Raw genomic sequence first — 21114 nt, 5'->3', positions numbered from 1 at the left:
ATAGTCAGATGTGAGCGAGGAAAGCCTGTTTACGCGTGTCTTCGTGGGGCAGGGCAGGGTGTTGGTCCAGGAAGCTGCTGGCTGGGGTCTGGGCACCACCCACTCACGCTCAGGGATTCCCAGCGCCCAGGGGCAGGAGGCTGCTGTGGGCACCCTGTGCTCTCACGGCTCATGGTTTCCTCCCGCACACACTCCTGCTGGGATGGGCCACATGGACGTGCCTGAAAGGAGGGCACAGGCCTCCCTGCCTGGACACCGCGGTGACCGAGGACCCTGCGTGTTTAGATCACACTGTGCGAACATGTGCGCTGACAGTGTCAGTCCTCGAGGCCCGGGCTGCCCACGGGAGCAGGGAAGCACGCTCCCTCGCGCGTACGGACGGCACTGGGACACTCGCTGCTGCTCGGGTGTAGACGATTGGGGTTCAGAACCCAGACTTGGCTACTCTAGTCTTTAGAGCTGTGTGTGGGACTGAGGGCCGCCCGGCCGTGGGGCTACTGTTGGGATGAGGAAGTTCCTGCATTTCTGGGTCTGTAGTGTTTGTCAGCTATTGGGGTGGGTCCATGGAGCATGCTAAAATTCTGTTACCAGTTTTCGAACAAAGGGGGCCTGGAAGGATAACACGGGGTGCAGACGCCTCCTGCGTGTGACTGGGTTCGGTCCCCAGCATGAGGCTGCAGGCCTGCATCTTGCCCTGGAGTTTCTCTCTCGCATTCCCAGTTCCTTGGAAGAATTGGCAGCCCTAGAACCGTGGTTCGGCTTCTGCACAGCTTTACTCGGCCCTCCAGCCTCCTGCACACGGAGTGCCCACAGGCCAGCCAGCGCATCCTGGGGCCAGGGCCTGCCCCAGCGGGGGAGGTCACAGTGGAATGGGCCAAGAGATTGGGGGAGGAGGCGGTGCTCAGGGCTACTCCTGGCCCTGCTCAGGAGACCAGGTGGTGCCCGGATTGACCCCGGATCAGTGCCTTAGCTCTTATGGTCTCTCTGGTCCCATGCTGCTGATTTTATTTAATATCCTTTTAACTTAGTGCTGTAAGCCTTGGCGACTGGACTGACATTGCAGGTGGGGAAACGACCTCTTCAAACAGAACTTAAGCTTTTTGATCCCTATGTGCATGTCCCTTGTCCCAGATTCTGGGCTGCCCCCAGGGAGTGACGAGGCCACCTGTGACCTGTGGGCGGCCTTCAGTCCTCCTCATGCAGGTCCCGCCACCTGTGAGATCCAGTGTCCCAGGGCCTCGAGGGCCAGACCTGTGCACACACATTTGTCTCTGCAGAGTCTGCGGGCCGCTTGCAGGTGATTCTGGAGGAGATTCAGCCACGGGACACCAACACGTACTTCAGTGAAGCCAGGGTCCTGCAGGGCCCCAGCACCCTGGATCTGGGCGCCTTGGGCGCCAGCCTGCCCGGCGCCGATGTTCCTGCAGCAGTCAGAGGTAGCCTATGGGAAACAGCCTGCTGGGCTCTTGCTCAGATACCAGACGCGCTTTCTGTGCAGCACAGCACGTTCTAGAAAAGAGCCCAGTGGTTGGGGAGCTAGTCTGTAAGGCTCAGCAGAGTGGAATGCCAGGGCCAGCCGGCAGGGGCGTAACCTCTACCCCAGAGGTCTAGTCCCCACCCCTGATTCCTAGTCTCCACCCCTGGTACCTTATCCCTGCCCCTTGGTCCTAGTCCCCGCCCCTTGTCCTAGTCCCCGCCCCCATCCCCGGTGCCTGAGCTGCCTTCAGTGGGCAGTGAGTGAGCTTCCTCCTGCCTCTTCTGGGCTGCTCAGTCGGTAGAAGCAGTTGATGACATCGGCCACTAGGTGGGGATGTTGTGTCATAAAATTGCCTGCTCTAAAAATTACAAAGTAAATGCATGCTTATCTTGCTACTTTCGGCCAGTAGAGATGTAAATAGGAATTTATAACAAATTAAAGGCCTACGGCAGCTCCTCCAGCTCCCTGACCTTCTTGTTAGACCCGTTTCATGTGTTTGTGAGTTGGTGCATTTGCCTAAGGTCTAGTGGACTGCCTGAAACAAACATGGGATCATGTTATAACTATTTTCTTTCTTATACTCAGTATTTTATCTTGCACTTGAGGTAAAAATGTCAGCGCTAAAATATTCCTAAGGCCAGTGGGGCTGGAGAGCTAGCACAGTGGGTAAGGCACTTGGGCTTGATCCCCAGCACCCATCAGGTCCCCTGAGTCCAGCAGGAGTAATTCCTGATTGCAGAGCCAGGGTAAGCCCTGAGCACCACCAGGCGTGGCCTAAAGAATGAAAGAACAAAAATTAGAGAGTGAAGACAGTCAGTGCAGTTTGACTGGAATCCAATGGATTATGAAAGAAACGTGTGTTTTCCTGAGTTTGGGTCGAGAGGCCTGCGCGTGCTGTGTCGTGTCTCCACACCCTGAGTGAGGGACACTGTGTCTCCGGCTGCTCCTGGCACGCGCGGGCCACCGTGAGGCAGAGCCCGCCTGAAGCCCTTTTCTCTGCAGGTGAGGACGGGCGTGCGTGTGACGTCACGGCGCAGATGGTGCTGGTCTGCTGCTGGAGGAGCATGAAGGAAGTGGCCCTGCTGCTGGGCACCCTGTGCCAGCTCCTGACAGCACCACCCCGGCCAGAGGCTCCCGCTGGGCTGCTGGCAGAGGAGCAGGTAGGCGCCTGTTTGCTGGGGAGGGCAGGGGAGCGCAGGGCTGTGGTGTGACTGGGGCTGGGGCTCAGATCTGGGGGTGTCCCGCTCCTCAGACCGTGGTGTGGGGCGTGGGCAGCAGCGTCCCCGGGCCCTGGACTGGACTTCCTTTCAAGGACAAGTTTGAACATCTGTGTTTGGGGCACATGTGTTGGATGGTGCTTACGAGCGTTCCGCTGAACCTAGTCTGCTTTGATGGTAGCTTTGAGGAGCGCCCGGGAGCTTCCTGTAGAAATTGATTTGCTTTGACGCAGTACCACAGCCTCCAGCGTCAGAAGGTGGTGTCCGCGGGGCCCCGTCCAGGCGGCGCCCCAAGGCAGGCTCCTCCAGGCCCAGGCATTGGGCTGGGCACTTCTCGGGACTGTCAGGGTTGGTCTGAGGACTTCCTGCAGGTGCTGTCCACCCGCTGCCATGGGCCCCAGCTCTGCCTTTTCCCCTCCAGGCTTTCTCCTTGGTTTGTCCAAGGAAGCGGCCGCACACTTACCCACAAAGCTCGCACAGTCCTGCTGGTGGGTGCTGCAAGCTGGGCGGGCCCGGTCCCTGCTCTGGTGCTCATTTCTGGAGACCTGGCAGGCTGTGACCAGAAGCCGCCCTCCCTGCTGGACTGTCTCCCCAGAGCCCTGCTGTTAATTCTTTTTGTTTGTCTTTCTGGGTGACTCCTGAAAGAGCACACCCAGCTGTGCTCAGGGCTGACTCCTGCTTCTGTGCTCAGCAATCACTCCTGGAGGGGCTAGTGGGACCATATGTGGTGCCGGGGATCAAATCCAGTTTGGCCATGTACGAGGAAGCGCTTTCTCCATGGTGCTGTGGCTCCACACGCCTCCCCCTGCCCCCCCTTTTATTCTTACCAGGAAAGATTAGGTTTCCGATGTCTGATGTTGTTCATCCCTGTCCCCTGAGGCCGACTCTAGAGGCTCTGGCTTGCATCCTCAGGACCTATCGTGCCTGCCAGCCCTGCAGAGACCCCACTGACCGGGTGCTTTCTGCCTGTAGCCCAGCCCCTGCCAAGGCCACGGGACGGCTATTTTCTAGCTGCTGTGCCTCTTCTCTCCCAGACTTCTGCTGCCCTCCACAGAGGGACCCGTCCAGGCCTGCTCCCCAGGGCCCAGCACCCAGGTGGGGCCCGTCCAAGTGGTCAGAGTCTGTCCAAGTGTCAGATCCTGTCCAGGGGGTCACGGCCCGTCCAGGTGGTCAGGGCCGTGCTGGTGACACTCAGTGCAGGTGGTCAGACTTTGCTGCTGAGCTGGTCCCTGTGGAGTTCAGCTTTGGGTTCAAGTTGGTTCATTGCCATGTGACCTCAGATGAATTGTCTTTTGCGTCTTCCTTGTGCATTAGAGTGTAGAGTTAATATTTGCATGTACTTTTAAAGGTATTGTGAGTTGGTTTTTTTTTTTTTTTTTTTTTTTTTGGTTTTTGGGTCACACCTGGCGATGCACAGGGGTTACTCCTGGCTGTGCACTCAGGAATTACTCCTGGCGGTGCTCAGGAATTACTCATGGGATGCTGGGATTTGAACCCGGGTCGGCCGCGTGCAAGGCAAACGCCCTACCTGCTATGCTATCACTCCAGCCCCCGGTATTGTGAGTTTGCCTTTTGTTTTTGTTTTGGATTTTTTTTTTCTAGGGTGGGCACACCTGGCAGTGCTCAGGACTTACTCCTCTCTCTGTTCAGGGATCACTCGTGGCATGTTTGGTGCCTTACTGGCTGCCAGCGATTGGATCCTGCACAGGGCAAACACCCTCCCCATTATACTATCTTGGCCCCTAAATATTTTTATAATATTAGAAAGTGACTCGGGTCTGTCCTGTGCCTTGTGAAATGCTGCGTAGAAGGATGCATGGTCCCGGGTTCAAGTGCAGGAGCCTTCATTCACCTTGGGAGCCTCCCTTGAGCTATTGCTCTCCCTTTGTTTCCCAGGTCAAGGAAATCGGTGCTTACTTTAAGCAGCGTCTCCTGCAGTCCAGGCACCGAGGGGCCTTTGAACTGGCTTACACGGGCTTCGTCAGACTCACAGAAACACTGAGCAGGTAAAGCAGGAACAGATGCACTGCAGAGTGTAGCTGTCATTCAGGCTGAAAGGAACAAGCGGTTTCCACCCGGAAACATCATAGGACTCATTTGCTTTCTCTGTCTGTGACCTTGCAGCCATGCACTGTAGCAAGGCCCATGAGTGGATTTCTCACTAAAGATGTTTTGAGATTAATTTGAAAGATTTTGCTAATAACTTTGAGCTTTAACCGTTTCTTTTTTCTTTCTTTCTTTCTTTTTTTTTTTTTGGCCTTTTCGGTCATACCCAGCGATGCACAGGGGTTACTCCTGGCTCTGCACTCAGGAATTATTCCTGGCGGTGTTCGGGGGACCATATGGGATGCTGGGAATCGAACTCGGGTCGGCCACGTGTCAGGCAAATGCCCTACCCACTGTGCTATCCCTCCAGCCCCACCATTTCTTTTCATTGAATGAAATAGCTATTTTGTTTGAGAAAACACTTGGCATTTGGAATAAAAATAAGCTGTCTAATTTTTTGAATCCTTGTGTGTATTACAGAGAAGCACTTCAGGATTTTATACTTTTCTGAAGAACTTTTACTGAAAAATTAAAAATAGACTGGTCAGTAGACTAGAAAGTCTGAGCTATTTCCCCATTCCTGTGGGACTGACTGGGTGGTTTCTGTACTTCACATGTGGCATCTTTGGGTCCCAGTGCCGAGGACCGGCTTGTTCACAGGTGGGGTGTCCTGGAGGTGACACACCGTGGGAGTGCTGATGGGCTGGGGTCTGTGCAAGGGCAGTTTTTTCCAGGAAAACATCGCAGTGCCTTGAGACTATGAAATGCATCAGATCCTGCTAGCCTGGACCTTAGCAAACATTTAATTTGGTTAAGACTTCTACTCCTTGTAGGGTATTTGCCTTACACACAGCCGACCTGAGTTCGATTCCTCCTTCCCTCTCAGAGAGCCGCACAAGCTACCGAGAGTATCCCTGGCAAGCTACCTGTGGCGTACTCAATATGCCAGAAACAGTAACAGGTCTCACATTGGAGGCGTTACTGGTGCCCGCTCAAGCAAATCGATGAACAACGGGAGTACAGTGCTACAGTGGATATTTTGAAAATATCCTTGGATATTTTGAAACCTTTTTTTTTTGTTTCACAGTCCTGGTAAAAAACATTTCTGAAGTGCTTTGGTAGTTCTGGGTAACACGTCTTTAAATAGTACATCTAAAGAATATCTGACTTTGAAGTGCTGACCTGGGAAGTACTTTGTTATCTTTTTGTCTCTTTCTTTCCAGTGCTGACGTAGGAAGATATTTTTCTCACACTTTGCCCCTTTTAAGTTATTTAGTTCATGGGGCTGGAGTGATAGCACAGCAGGTAGGGCATTTGCCTTGCACGCGGCCGACCCAGGTTCGATTCCCAGCATCCCATGGGTAATTCCTGAGTGCAGAGCCAGGAGTAACCCCTGAGCATCACCAGGTGTGACCCAAAAAGCAAAAAAAAAAAAAAAAGTTACTTAGTTCAGTTTGAGCCCTGGCTGTGTGCCTAAGACGGCTCGGCCTGGAGAACCTAACACTGCTTTCTGAGACGACTCTGTGCTCAGATGGAGAGTAAATGTGACGGGCTTGCGTGGCACTGAGTGGTCCGTGGAGTGGCTGTGAGTTCCCAGTGTTGTTGGGTGGTTTCTGTTCTCTGAGCCCCTGCCCACCAGGAGTGAGATGATGACTCCCCTGGTAGCCAGATTGGTGACATGCCCATATCCCGTGGGACAGCACAGACAGCAGGAACACTTGTTGGAGAGGTGGGGTCTGTGTGGTGAGGGAGAGGGTCAGCTGCGCCGGTCAGGGCTACCATCAGCGTGGTCTGCTGCTAATTAATGAGCCAGCTTTAGGCCAGCTGTGGTGGAGGTCATGGTGAAGGTGACTGTCGTGTTTTGTTTGAGTGAGCAGTATCGGGCCACTCAACCGATAGGGGTCTAATTAGGGACAATTAGGGACACCTTGTTTACAGTAGGGTGGAGAGAGGCACCTTTTTTTTTTTTTTTTTTTTTTTTTTTTTTTTTTTTTTTTTTGCTTTTTGGGTCACACCTGGCTATGCTCAGGGGTTGCTCCTGACTCTGGTGTCAGGAATCATTCCTGGTGGTGATTGGGGGACCATATAGGATGCCGGAGTCAAACCTGGGTAGGCCGCATGCAAGGCAAACACCCTCCCCACTGTACTACTGCTCTGGCCCTCTTTTTATTTATTTATTTATTTATTTATTTATTTATGTTTTGGGGTTGCACCTAGCGATCTCAGAGGTTACTCCTGGTTCCGTGCTCAGGAATCACTCCTGCGACCCTATGAGATGCCAGGGATCAAACCCGGGTTGGCCACATGCCAGGCAAGTGCCCTCCCTGCTGTACGATGGCTCCACCTTTCCAATACTTGGCTGATCCACCCCGGATCCCAGGGGCCCAGTAGGAGCAGAGCAGCTGGTCTGTCAGTGCCTTGTCATGCTTTCTGTCTGTTCTGTCCATTTCTGCTGTTGGTGTTGCAATGGTGCAAACCTGACTCCTCACCACTTTCCACGTCAAGCGTCAGGACAGGGTTGCTGCCCGCTGTAACCTCCCCAGCTCACAGACGTCTCTGGCGTGTACTGTGTGGACCAAGGGAAACAGGCTGTTTTGAGTTGCAGTGTTCCCTGCAGATGTGAAACATAAGATTGCCACTGATGGTGGCGTTTCCAGCTGCGGTTGGCATGTCAGCCACGGAACAGCAGTTGCTGTGAGGTGCACAGCATAGTACTGGCTGCTCAGATGAGAGCTGGCGGAGCTGCCTCTGGTACTACAGCGGTGGCCCAGGAGAGGAAGAAGAGTATCTCATTCCCCTCCATGGGCACGTGTCTCATGCTGAAGCTCCAGGCAGATTTCAGAGGCCAAGGGTCAGGGCAGATGGGCCAGAGACATAGAACAGGGGTGGGACACTTGCCTTGGGTTTGACCTCGGCATCCCGTATGGTCCCCTGAGCACCTCCAGGAGCGATTCTTTAGTGCAGAGCCAGGAGTAATCCCTGAGCACTGTTGGGTGTGGCCACCAAACAACCAGATATAGGGCAGGGCTGTACCAAGCCTGTTGGGGGTATGAAGGGTCAGGAGCCTTGCACATCTGGGCCTTCTGGGTGTGTGCTTCTTGGTGTGCCTGTCCGAAGTTCAGCACCCAGCTCAGAGAGAAAGTCTATAAATATTGAACTGCATTGCATTAAGGCATGATGTAGTTTAGAGCAGCTTGCTTATCTGAGAGGGCTTGATTAAGCTTCAGGATAAACTTTTTGCACATAAGACAATGGCTTTGGGAAAAGAGACTGTTCTAAGAGCTTCAAACCCTTTGACCCTCCTGCCAAGGAGAGCCCTTCCCACTTCTCTCCCTCCCGGTGCCCAGGCTGCATCAGCGTCGGTGACCCTGTGTTTGCCTCCTGCATTCCTTTCAGATGCGCCAGTGTGAGTCTTCAGAAGCTCCCAGAACAGTGGCTACAGAGTGTTTTGGAGGAAATCAAAAGCAGTGACCCCTCGTCTAAACTCTGTGCTACCCGGCGCAGTGCCGGCATCCCATTCTACATCCAGGTAGTGTCTGCGGTGGCGTGTGCTTGCCCCAGAAACAAGGGCATGTGCTGTGGGAGGCCTGCCCACACGGAGGCCTATAGCTTTGAGGCGTGGCAGGCAGCGCTCCTGGAACAGACGCTCAGGAAGGCCCACCTCAGAGTGTGCACAGTCGATGAGGTACCACCTGAGGAGTTGGTAGCAGACCCACTGTGGAACAGTCATCGCCCCCAGACTGCCGCAAGGATGGGCACATGGAACCCCAGTGGGAAGTGCACATGCCCACACTGAAAGTGCACACCCCCCACAAGAAGTGCACATCCTCCACAGGAAGTGTACACGTTCCCCGTAGGAAGTGCACATGCCCCCCACAGAAAGTGCACACCCTCCGCAGGAAATGTACACCTTCCCCCTGCAGGAAGTGCGTACCCTCCGCAGGAAGTGTACACGTCCCCCGTAGGAAGTGCACATGCCCCCCACAGAAAGTGCACACCCTCCGCAGGAAGTGTACACGTTCCCCGTAGGAAGTGCACATGCCCCCCACAGAAAGTGCACACCCTCCGCAGGAAGTGTACTCGTTTCCCCCGCAGGAAGTGCACATGCTCCCCCCTCTGGATGTAGATGCTGCCCCACAGGAAGTGCACACGCTCTTCCCATAGGAACTGTATATGCTCCCCCCACAGAAAGCATATATATGCTCCCCCCACAGGAAGTGCACATTCTCTCATTTCTTCTTAGTGCCACAGTTATTATTTCACAGCCCTGTAAACTGCAGGGAGACTGCTCTTCAGAGATCAGCCTCCAGGGAGTTTCAAAACCCTCAGCAGGTATTTGCCCAGGCAAGGGTTTTTCCTTGAAGATGAGAGAATCTTCCTGTTGGATAAGTTTGCCATTTAACTGACGTGCTCATTGATTTGGCCACCTAACGAGGGCCCTAAACACACAGCACGTAGGTGAGTCCAAACAGGGACCTGTCCGTCTGACCTCATTTCTCTACAGGCACTCTTGGCATCGGAGCCTAAGAAGGGCACACTGAAGTTGTTGAGAATAACAATGAGAGAGTTACTGTCCCTGGCTGGCCCTGGAGGCGACGTGCAGAGCACTGTTCCCAAGGTAAGAGCCCGGGAGCGAGGCCACAGAGCACTGGGCACTGGCGAGCTGGCTGGGTGGAACACAGGCTTTGCATGGGGGAACCCGGCTCCCATGCCTGGCACCACGTGGCCCTCGAACACAAACAGGAAAGACAAGTCGAAAGCCTTGCTGGAGAGAGCTGGAGCGGGTGGCAGACACTCGGAACTTGCTTATGTGGCTTGGGTTGTGGATCTTTCCACCTAATAACCGTTGCTTTGGTGGACACGTGTTGTCCTAAACAGACTTTCTGGGTGGAAGCACCAGCAAAGGCCAGCACTCTAGAGTACTATTCCTGAGCCCGAGTGTCAGAACGGCCTGGGGTCTTCTCAGACTGTACGGCCTCGGGTCTGTACGTCTGCGTCAGTCCCACGATTGAGCACCAGGTGGTTGTCGTCTTGGTTAAAGTTGGGTTCCAGGGGAAGGACTGCTGCCAGCAGGCTCGTGTGGGCAGCTCACTCAGCACAGCAAGCGCCTGCCGTGGCCCTGGGCATGTCGGATGCTGGAGTTGTTGCACGCGGGGCCTCGTTCCTGCAAGGCAGGTGCTTGGGCACTGAGCTCTCCCTGGCCTGCCTCTTGACAATTTTGTTCAGTTGACTTTGGTGTCTGGGCCACACCCTGCCGGCTCAGTGCTCAGGGATCCCTCCTGGTGGGCCCGCATGTGCTGCCGGGGTGGACCTTGTGCTGTCTCTCTCCAGCCTCACCCCCACTCGGCATTGGGCACCCCCCTTCCCTGTGCATGGCTCTTACTCTCCACCGCTCATTCTGGTTGGGGTCCTGCTGCCGCCAAACTGTACCATGGCAGACCTCTCCTCGGTACCAGCCCCAGCAGTTTGCTGTGCCGGCCCTTCCACCCTGTGCGCATAGACTGGTCCCAGTGCCGGGGTCCTGTCTGCTCCCTGCCCCACTTGTCTCTGCCATGCCTGAGTGAGCCCTTCCTGCTTCTGCATCTCCGTAGCTGCAGAGCTGCTGGGCAGAGGCTGAGAGGACAGAGGTGTGCAGTGACCATCCCCACCGCAGAGCTGCTGCACCCACGTTTCCCAGTAACACCGATTGGTCACGCCCCATTTTTAAATCTGTTTGGAAGCCACACCTGGTAGTGCTCAGGGCTTAGTCCTGGCTCTCTGCTCAGAGATCGCTGCTGGCTGGGCTCCTACACCCCATTTTTCTGCAAAAATATTTGGCATAGAAGCTGGTGAGACAGTTGTCTGAGATCTGGTGTCTTTCCAGATCAGTGTCGTCACATTCTTCAGGTAAACGCCCAGAAGTGGCATTCTGGGGCCAAGTCTCCTTTTCATTCTTGAGGATGCCCCAGCCCGTTTGCCGTGGCGGTGGCACCAGTTTGCAGCTGCCAGCAGTGAGCAATGTCACTTCTCCTGTCCTCACGGGCCCTTTTGTTTCTGACTTTATTGAGGCTTCATCTGGAGGGATGTCGCGGTGGGGTGCCCCATCTGGCATTCCCCCGGGACCACGCTGGACTCCTGCACACCAAGACTGTGGCCTGCCCCAAGCACCATCTCCTGGCCTTGGGCTCATGAGCCAAGTTCCGTGTGGGGGTGGACAGGGCCCCCGGTGCTGCTGCTGATCTCTCTGATTAGCCGTTGCCTTTCCCGAGAGCTGTTCTGTGCTTGGGCCCTCTGCCATTGATGTGGGGGGACAGGCAGCATAGACAGTTACAGCCCGCCGGCCCACATGCCTGTGTTCAGCCCCGCTTCACTCCGAGTTGTTGCCGCCTGTGCGGTGCACCCCTGTTCTTCCTCTTAGTCTCGGCTGGCTGAGGGCTCTGCGGTACCACACAAGGTTTGGGGCTTTGTTCTCTCTCTCTGAAGCATGCCACTGGGATGTGGGTCCGGCTGATGTTGGCCCTGTTGGCTGAGCCTGCTGCACCTCTCTTCGGGGAAGTGAGCGCTGGCTCTGCCCCCCTGCACTCCTGGCCAGAGCCATCCATCGGGAGATAATCATCTTTGATCCCTAGATGAAGTTTTGGGGGGGCTTTAGTTGTTGTGGGGAACGCAGGCATTAGGGCCGGGGTGGACAGTGGTGCTGGGGCTGTCCCAGGGCCTCTGCCCCGTGAGCTCCATCCCCACTGTGCTGGGTCAGAATGATACTGAGTTGTTCAAGTCTTCCTGACTTAAAAATTTGAGACTATTCCATTGCACCCCGGGTGTGGCACTCTCTGTTCCAGGTTCACGCTCTGAATATCCTCCGCGCCTTGTTCAGAGATACCCGTCTGGGAGAGAACGTCATCCCCTACGTCGCCGAGGGCCTGCAGGCTGCGGTGCTGGGCTTCAGCTCCCCTGTCTGGGCAGTAAGTACCGCTGCCGTACTCTCACCAGCGTGATTCTGCTTCCGGGCAACCCCGGCGGCTAGGGGAGCGAACTCCGGCCTTCGTCAGGGGCGGCCACCGTGTCTATGATGTCTGACTCTAGGGCTGTGGTCTGTGGGACACTGAGGCACCGCTGAGCACAGTCTCCCTTCTCCCCCTGGCCTCTGCTGCTCTGTCCCTTTCCTGGGAGCTAAGCTATCCACCGTCCTCCTCAGGGGATCATTTCACCTTTGTCTGAGTCTGTGCCTGGGGTGTGAGGCCCACGGTTCCCCAGGGTTACGGTTCTCTCCCCCTTCCCTTCCCTTTCTCTTCATGCTGGCTGGCTTGCGCTGTGACTGTGCTCGCCTCTGCTCAGTGTGGCGTCCCCTTTCCCAGAAACCCCCTGCTTCAAGCAAGCACACAACACCCCTTCAGTACCTCAGATGCTGGGGAACCGCATGGTGAGGGAGGGAGCCGGGCCTGATGCGTGTGATGAGGGAGGGAACAGGCTGGGTCTGTGTCCACCCTCAGCCCTGTTCTCTGTCCACTGCAAACCTCCGTGTGTGTGCTGGCCAGCGGCTGCCGGGCTGAGCTGAGGCTGAGAACTGCTCCAATACCGGCAGGCCAGAGCCTGTCTGGGTAGGCCCTGCATTCTGACAGGCTCCTAAGGTCTGAGGAAGCCCAGCACGGACTGATGCTCTGAGGGAGGAGAGGGGAGGAGGCATCTCGCTGCGGGGTAGTGTGCCGCTGCCCGAAGCTGGCTGCATCTGCTCCCCTGGGTGTGTGGGGGCAGGGGGGTGCTGCTATCTGGAACCTGGGCGTGTCTGCTCCCCCGGGTTGGGGGGACAGTGGAGGGGCAGTGCCGCTGTCTGGAGCCCGGCTGCGTCTGTCCCCCAGGTGCGGAACTCATCCACTCTTCTCTTCAGTACCCTGATCACGAGAGTATTTGGAGTTAAGAGGGGGAAGGATGAACTGTCCAAGAAGAACAGGTGAGTTGCATCTAATGCTGGCTTCGCTTTTCACAGAACCTTTCCCTGGCCAAAAGCCATCTGGGATTCCGCTGCCCTCAGCCCCACCTGCAGCCATCGCTATGATGACCTGGTCCTGGTTCGATATTCAGTAGGGCCCTGCCAGGGGTTCGCTTCTCCCACCCCAGGGCCCCTGCACCCCACATCCCGCACCGCCCCACGTCTTCTCCCCAAACTTCTGTTCCCAGGCCCCATGGCTGATGGCCCTCAGGAGTCTGGGCCAGCCCGGGCTGCGGGGGTCGGGCCTGGGGAGCTCTGGGCCAGCCCGGGCTGTGGGGGTCGGGCCGGGGGGGCTCTGGATGAGGCCAGGCTCTGGGTGTCAGACAGCATGAGGCAGGTGTAGCTGGTGTCTGGCCAGTGTCTGGCCCGGTTGCTGCGGGGGTCGCAGGGTCTCTCTGGGGTAGAGAGAAGCTGGCCCATCCCTCTCGAGCGGCACAGCGGGTCGTTAGTCCAGTCTCTGGGTGTTGGCTGAAGTGTATTTTCTCCTTTTTTTTTGCTTTTTGGGTCACACCCGGCGATGCACAGGGGTTACTCCTGGCTCATGCACTCAGGAATTACTACTGGCAATGCTCGGGGGACCATATGAGATGCTGGGAATCGAACCCAGGTCGGCCGCGTGCAAGGCAAATACCCTCCCCACTGTGCTGTCACTCCAGCCCCCTGAAGTGTATTTTCTGATGCCAGGCTAAGGGCAGGGGCAGGGCTAGAAGGAAGCGTTCTGGTGGGCCGCAAAGAGGTGCTAAAGGTCTTCAGAGGGCCACTGTAGAGATTCAGGAAAACCAGAAATGGGTTTGGGCATGAATTTCTAAGAGATGTCTTTATTTCCATGGAGTGGCCACTGTAGCCTGTTTGTGAAATGTTCTCGTGTCTGCAGTTTGGAATCAGCCCTGAGGAGCTGTTCTGCTAGTCTCCTGTGGACACGTCCCAGGGCCTGCTGTGGACACGTCCTGTCCCCTCCCCTCCCCAGGTCTCCTGTGAACAAGTCCCGTCCCCTCCCAGGGTCTGCTGTGGATATGCCCCATCCCTCGCAGGGTCTGCTGTGGATATGCCCCATCCCTCCCAGGGTCTGCTGTGGACACGTCCCCTCACTGGGACTCCTTTGAGCACGTACTGGTAGGAGGGATCTGTGGCACAGTTCCCTGCAGCCCTCAAGGAGACCGGCGAGCTAGAAAGGGCCCAGACCAGAGATTTTGTGCCCAGGATTAGTATAGTTTCCGGGACACACAGAGACATTTAGTGAGAACTAGAGTCTGCGGCCAAACTTGGGAATCACCACACGGAGAGAAGGTTCATCTCCAATAGGAGTTCCCAGCACTTGGTGTACAGTGTCCACTGGACAGTGGCGACATCGGGGTCCTCGTCCTTTCACCATGGGAACCTGCGTCCTGAAAAAAATTATCTGGCAGGGGGCGACTGGGGGAGAGCCCCAGTGGTTTGGTCAGCCCCCTCTCCCCCCGGGTTCTGGGGGTTCAGTCCCGGGCCCATGGGGCAGACAAAAGAGGAAACAAGGGCCAAGCCGGTTGATGGATCAGTTGCCGTTTATTCCATTCTCTCCTGACTCTCTCCGCTTCTCCCCCAGCTCTCCATCTCTTCTCACTCGTGATTCCTTTCTCTGGATTCTGCTGCTGGATTCTCCTTCTTCCCCAGTCTCTCCCCCTACTTGTCTCTCTTCACCTTGCCCTCTAGGCTACACCCAGTCAGGTAGCAAAATCAACATAAGAAAGCCCTTCCTGACTGCCAACAGGCAAAATACCTCTTAAGGTTTTTCTCCTTTCCCTAGTCCAAGAACTTATTCACATCTTAATACGAGTTATTTTTGTGTGGACACAGTAAGAAATGCATTGAGGCTTATAGGGCAGCTCTCCTGGCAACATCTTGCAGACTCAGACTACAGCGCTCAGGCCAGATTAATCATTCCTAACCCTAGCAGGGTCCGAATCTAGTTATTACTTCCTGGATCATGACAACATTTGTCCATGACCAAGCTCTTAACTTATAGTTAAGCATTAGGCACTTTGGCCAGGCCCATCTCGATGCCACAGTAGCACATAACTCATCGCTTACCCTGGGTCCATCTCGTCCCTTGTCGGGACCCTGCTTTTGGGGGTGGTAGGAAGTAAGGGCAGCTGAGGCTTAGGTTGAGAGAACAGATGCCCAGGAGGAAGATATCATGTAGAGTCAAATGACTCCCAGGTTATAAAGCATAGCATTTGCTGCAGTCTTCCTGTGTCCATACAAAAGGACTTGGCTCTGAATAAACTATGCAAAGGACTCAAGGAGAAGAGAAAAAGCAGTATTTACAAGTCAGCAGAACCCTGAGAAGGAAGTTACAAATAAACACAGAGGGATGGGAACACTGTGATGGGAGTAACCCAGTGAACCTAAACTACCTGAGGCTGTTAGCCTACAGTGTCCCATCCAGAACGTTCCTCTGCCTTGGCATGGGGCAGTGGGTGAGGTGGGTGGCGGGTCTCCTGTGTAGACCTGGGGTGTGTGTGTGTCTAGACCTGGGTTATGTGTGTGTGTACACCTGGTGTGGGGGTGTGTGTGGAGACGCGCTTGTGTCCCCGCCTGGCTGCCTGAGTTCCCTCGCAGCTGAGGCTCTGGGCTCGGCTCTGCCTGCCAAGTGCCTGCTCCAGCCCTGCAAGAGGCTCCTCCTGGCCCCCCCAGGGTCCCTGGGAGCTGCTTGTTCAGGTGGAGCGCCTGCTGCTGGGTTATGGAGTTAGGGAGCCGGCTGGGTTAGAGCATTCGGGGGCTCCTTTTCCTGATAGCTAGTTTAAGGAAGTACTTGTGAGGGGGTAGGACATTTCAGCTGACCCGGCATCCCATTTGATTCCCTGAGCACAACCAGGAGTGATTTCTGAGTGCAGAGCCAGGAGTAACCCTGAGCATCGCTGGATATGACCCAAAAAAGCCAAAAGAAGAAAAAAATGTTTGGGGGCCAAAGAGATTGCCCAGTGGGCAGTGTGCAGGCGTTGCATTGCCAGAGGCCCAGGTTTGGTCCTAGACCTGCCCAGCAACCCTGAGTAGTGCTGGGTGTGGCCCCCAGCAAAAGGACACAAGTAGAAAGTGAGGCCAAAGAGATGAGACCACCAGCCTTGCACAGGACCGCCCCAGGCTTGACCTTGGCCCTTGGGGCCCTGAGCCGCACTGAGACCCTTGCGTGGCATCCCAGTCTGGTGGCCGAGAATCCCTGGGCAGGGCCCCAGAGATGCTTTCTGGATGCTCTCTGCCCGGGGAATGGCTCTGGCAGAAGCAGGCAGCGGAGGGCGCCTGCCCTGCCCACTCCCCTGTGCTCTGCAGCCGGCTCCCGAGCCGCCTCGCGCAGGGCTGCGTGCCACTGGACAGGTGCCGGCCGCATCCCGGCCCACCTCGGAAGATGGTAGCTTTAAGGTGTGTGGAGGACCACACTGACCGCAGCACACACTGGGCACGGGAACAGATCCTGTGGGCAGCCCGCCGTGTTTGAGTTCAGGAGCATTAGCACGGTGGTGTTCCCTGGGCAGGCTCTCGGCCCGGCTCTGACGGCCAGAACAGACCCACAGGACAGCCCGCCCTTCCCCAGAGACCTGGCGGGAAATGCGAGCTCATCTCCCTTCTCTCTGGACGGGCCTGGTTGCTCAGAATTGAGCCTTGGAGAGGGGGTGCAAGTGTGGGCAGAGGCACCCCTTGGGGTGGAGAAGCAGCAGGGTATGTCTGCTTTATGGGGGTGACGGGGGCTTAACCCGCAAACTTCCAGGATGAAACTGCTCACAAAATGGGCTGGTTCTTTCCTGAGAGAACTTTTAAATAAAACAGTGTCACGGTGTGGAAGCGAGTCTCCACGTGCCGCACTGTCATCCCATTGCTCATCGATTTGCTCCAGCGGGCACCAGTAACGTCGCCGTTGTGAGACTTGTTACAGTTTTTGGCATATCGAATACGCCAGGGGGAGCTTGCCAGGCTCTGCCGTGCGGGCGGTATCCTCTCGGCAGCTTGCCGGGCTCTCCCAGTGGGAGATCATGATTTAGAAATTCAGAAGAGTAAAGATGTGAGGGGTTGAAAAGATCATGGTGCAGGGTTGGAACTTGCCTTGAGTAAAGGCAGCGTTTGTTTTCCAAAGAACTGTAGCAACAAGCTCAGATTCCAGAGCAGTAAGCAGCGCAGCTGAGGCCTCTGACTGTAACTAGACGGAAGCAGCAGCGCAGTGCCGGCCCAGCTGGGGTCCCATTTTCCTGCAGGCCCTGGGCTCAAGCAGTACCTGCTACCCTCGCTGGCGTCTTCCAGAAGCTCTGCTGGTACTCGGCGGTGCTTGATCTCTGAGGGCTGTGCCACACCCCTGCTCTCCTGTCTGATGGTGGAGGTACCATGTGGTTCCCGCCTGCACACCAGGGCCTCACTGCAGCTCAGCTGCTCCCATGCCTCCTCCAGCTGGAACCCTCTTGGTCCTGGGGATCGATGGTGGGCACTCTGGGGGTCACTCCCAGTGGTCCCGCATGGAGGCCGCGAGTATGAACAAGAGGGAAACGAGATAAAAAGTGCTTATGGGCCATTTTCTGCAAGAGACTTTACCAACAACAGATTCGGGTGTGTAATCAAACCCCACTGACCTGACTCACCAATTTAATGGAATCGATTGTTTGAAAGATGAGATTCCAGAATTTACATGTGAAAACTGTCTGTATGGCCTTCAACTTGCTGTACTTAACCCCTTGTAAGTCCTTGGCAGAGGTGAAGAGCCTTGGGGAATCGCTGCCGGCTGCTTCCTCCACAGATGGGGGAGGGCAGGCTTCTCAGCTCAGGACTGCTCCTCTCAAGTTCCTGCCCTACCAAGTGTGTGTGGTATGTGCGTCTGTGTGTTCGAGCACCTCAGACAGGCCCTGAGCTCCGAGCGGGACTCGCCTCCCTGAGCTGCATGCGTGTAGTGTGCACGTCTGTGCGTGTCCGAGCTCTTGTACAGACTAGTGCAGCCACGACATAGAAACTCAAATCTTTGTGGGTTTTATTTTTGGAGGGGAGCACATCCAGCAATGCTCAGGGCTGACCCCTGGCAGTTTGGGGGATCCTAGGTGGTGCTGGGGATCGAACCCAGGTCAGGTCAGGTCAGGTGCAAGGCAAGTGTCTTAGCCGTTGTACTTTCGCTCTGGCCCTGCCAGCTCAGACCGTGCTTGTGCTGTACGTGCTTGTACCCATTTCTTTGCTGCGTTTGCTGCGGTGCCAGGGATGGACCCTCGGGCCTCATGCTTGCAAGCCCCCCCCCGCCCCGTGCCCCTTCTATGCTTGTTTCAAGGTGAGCACCTGCTGTGGCACAGAGGATCGAGTCCTGGCATCTGCTCAGGGACGGGCCCGGAGCACATGGAGGCTCCAGGGTCATCTCAGTCCTGCAGGAGCCCCAGAAAGGGGCAGTGCTCCCCACGAGGAGAGGACACGGAGGATGGTCCTGGGACTCTGGCCTTGGTGCCTCCCACAGGAGCCTCACCGCCGCGGCTGCCTTTGGCTGCACCCAGAGCACTGTGGCACATGAGATGCGGTCACACAGTCGAGGTGGGGGTGTGTCTTAGCCTTACGGTTTTGTGAAAAGTGTTTAGACACTTCAAGTGTTTCAGATTTGTTGAAAGTGTCTTTGCAGAATTAATTTTTTATAGCGGTTGTATGTGGGGTGTGGGCCATACCCCATGGTGCACTGGACTTCCTCCTGGGTCCACGTGAGGGATCTCTCCTGGTGACAGGCCAGAGTGGGGCTCTGGGCACTGAACCCAGGTCAGCCGTGTGCGAGACAAGCTCCCCACCCTTAAGGCTTCAAGCACACCAAGTCTGGGGGGATGGCTCAGGCGGCAGGCTCGTGGGGCCTGTACCGAGCGTCCCGGGTGAGCTGCATGGCTGCTTGTTCTGAGAGCTGGACGAGCTTCCCGTCCTGGTGGCACGTTAGAGCAGCCACGGTTCTGCTATTCTCGGGGGACAGAGGGATCAGTCGGAGAGAGAGGAGGCGAGTGGGTTGGAGAGAGAGAGAAAGGGAGAGAGTCAGGGAGGACGGGAGAGAGAGATAGGGAAAGAGTCAGGAAGGAGTAGAGAGAAGGTGAGGGAGATAAAGAAAGTCAGGGAGAAGGGAGGAGAAGGAGAGGGAGAGGGAGGGAGAAGGAGGAGGAGTCGGGGAGGAGTCTGAGCCACTCCAGGAAGCTGCTCCTTTTGAGGATCTACCCTCAGCAGCTGGAGCGGATGAGTCTTTACAAAGATGGGAATTCAGTAGAGGCAGATGTTGTGATCAGAGAAACTTAAAGGCAAGTTACTCAGAGGGACCAGAGCATAGCACGTAGGGCATTTGCCTTGCATGTGGCTGACGTGATTTGATCCCCAGCATCCCATATGGCCCCCAAGCACCGCCAGGAGTAAGTCCTGAGCATTGTCAGGTGTGACCCAAAAAGACAAAAAATAAAAAAGGTACTCAGAGCCATGGAGGGAGAGTGGGGTGTTCCCAGCCATGATCCGAGAATAGAGCTTTGAAAAACTGAGGACGTCACCGGCATCTCTGCCCTGTCAGACTGGGTTCCTGCAGGCGTGTGGCCAGTGGGGTGTGCCTGGGCAGGTGATGGGCCCGAGGGGGCCCTGTAGAGGGTGCTCTAAGCTCTGCCCTGCGCACTAGTCCCACACAGCGCCAGGGGGACGTGGCAGCTGTTTCCTCGCTTCCTGTAGACCCAGTGCTGAGCCTCGGGACTCACACGCAGTGTGGGTGTCTGGGTGGGTGCCGGGTCCATAACAGCAGAACCCTGCAGGGCAGAGCAGACGTGTGACAGGCCGAGGGTGAGCCTGGGCGCCTGGCACATGCCTGGCCACGTTCTCTGCTCCCCAGTTTCCCCCCATGGACAGGTGGCATGGGAGCAAGTTGCTAGAAGTTTCTAAGATGAGACTGTGTGGTGCCCCAGATCCACAGTCTCAGACAGGGACCCTCCCCTGCTGCCCCACACCCCACGGCCAGCCCAGCCCACATGTCGCCAGGGGACAGCCGCAGCACGGTGGCACCCCCTGCCTGGCAGTGCTGCCAGCTCCTTTGGGGCCGGAGAGGCCAGAGCACTCAGCCCTTTGCAGCTCTGCCCCTGGAGCAGTTTCCCAGGGGCCATGGCGGCTTCTGGCTCCTCTGGCAACTGAGTGAGCTGTTGGACCACGGGGCACTGCATCCGTTCAGGATGCCTGACGGGACCCACTGGAAGAAGTGCTGGGCCAGCCCACCTGGCTGCTCTGGGAGGCCCCGCTGCCCCCCTTCACGTGGGGCTTCTGTATGGATGCCAGCCAGGGACTTGGTCCTGCCAGAGGCGCCCATAGGCCCACGGCCTCCTGAGGCCTGCCCGGGGCCACCTCAGGCCTGCACAGGGTCTGCGTTGTCTCTGAGCAGTGCTTTGCAGGCCCTTCTGCTCCATGTCCTTCCCTGTCCCCCCTGGCTCTACTGCCTGTGACCATGGCCGCCACCTCCGTCCCATCTTGGTCACACTGCCTCAAGGACTCATGCAGGCTGGAGCTGTCGAGGCAGAGACAAGGAGGAGAAGGTGTCACAGGGCGGCGGGACTGGCTCCAGGACGTCACTCTGAGGCACCCTCGTGACAGCCACTCTCCTCATTCCACCTTGAGCTGAGGGGCTCAAGACCCTGAGAAACAGGCATCCCCCAGTCCTCGGGAAGGTCTGAGGAGCCTCAACCGTGCCCCGCAAGGGCCGAGAGCCGGGCTGTCTGCCAACAGCATTTCTCCTTGGCAGGATTTTAGTCACATAAACCCAAGCATATGCTAATAGGACCCGGGTGCGAGTGAAAACACACAGTGGCAGCTCGGCGTGGGTGTAGGATTCCGTGTGCTAAGAGCATGTCCAGGATCAGGGTTGAGTATGCTGTTGATGGCCAAGTTCTTTAACAAACTTGGAAACATGTGAGCAGAGTACCTTAGTTACAGTCCTTTTTAAAAAAATGAGACGAAAAGCAATAGAAATTAAATAAAACTCAGGAGGCTTCATTCCAGGTCAGAGGAGCTGACCACATCTCTCTCCTCATAGGATGACCGGAAGCGAGTTCTTCTCCCGGTTCCCGGAGCTCTACCCCTTTCTCCTCCAGCAGTTGGAGGCCGTTGCTGAGCACGTGGACAGGTGAGGAGGAGCGAGGAGCAAGGTGCTGCCGGTCTCATCCATCCTTCTGCCCCAGACAGGAGTTTCCAGAAGCCTCTACCCCACCCCCAGTGCCCGCCCTCGGGGGTAGATTTGTACCTGGAATGTGCGTAAACCCTGCTTTGCTGTATTGTTTGAGTCCGTCGAGCTTAATCCCGTTCTACTGACAGGCCACCATGTTTGCCCGCACGGGCTCTCGCGCCTTGCTGCGTTCATCGGGCTCAGAAGACAGCAGGAGCCCCCACACAGGCTCTGCCGGCCACAGCGGGTGTAGGGGAGCGTCCTG

At 56.3% G+C, this 21114-nt stretch overlaps 1 protein-coding gene across 5 annotated transcripts in view; it reads left to right on the top strand.

Annotated features, from left to right (window-relative positions):
* The window catches only part of THADA (THADA armadillo repeat containing), a 51729-nt gene that overhangs the window by 19717 nt on the left and 10898 nt on the right, over positions 1-21114 (top strand). For all 5 annotated transcript variants that reach the window (XM_055121987.1, XM_055121990.1, XM_055121989.1 and 2 more), the window contains 8 exons: positions 1278-1436; positions 2480-2637; positions 4591-4700; positions 8137-8269; positions 9245-9358; positions 11559-11681; positions 12576-12667; positions 20721-20810. In XM_055121987.1, coding sequence (XP_054977962.1) covers positions 1278-1436; positions 2480-2637; positions 4591-4700; positions 8137-8269; positions 9245-9358; positions 11559-11681; positions 12576-12667; positions 20721-20810 — 979 coding nt within the window. The remainder of the gene's footprint in view (positions 1-1277; positions 1437-2479; positions 2638-4590; positions 4701-8136; positions 8270-9244; positions 9359-11558; positions 11682-12575; positions 12668-20720; positions 20811-21114) is intronic.

Source organism: Sorex araneus, chromosome X, assembly GCF_027595985.1.
Source record: "Sorex araneus isolate mSorAra2 chromosome X, mSorAra2.pri, whole genome shotgun sequence".
NCBI lineage: Eukaryota > Metazoa > Chordata > Mammalia > Eulipotyphla > Soricidae > Sorex > Sorex araneus.
The sequence above is the reverse complement of the archived record's forward strand: the minus strand, read 5'-3'. Positions and strand labels throughout refer to the sequence as shown.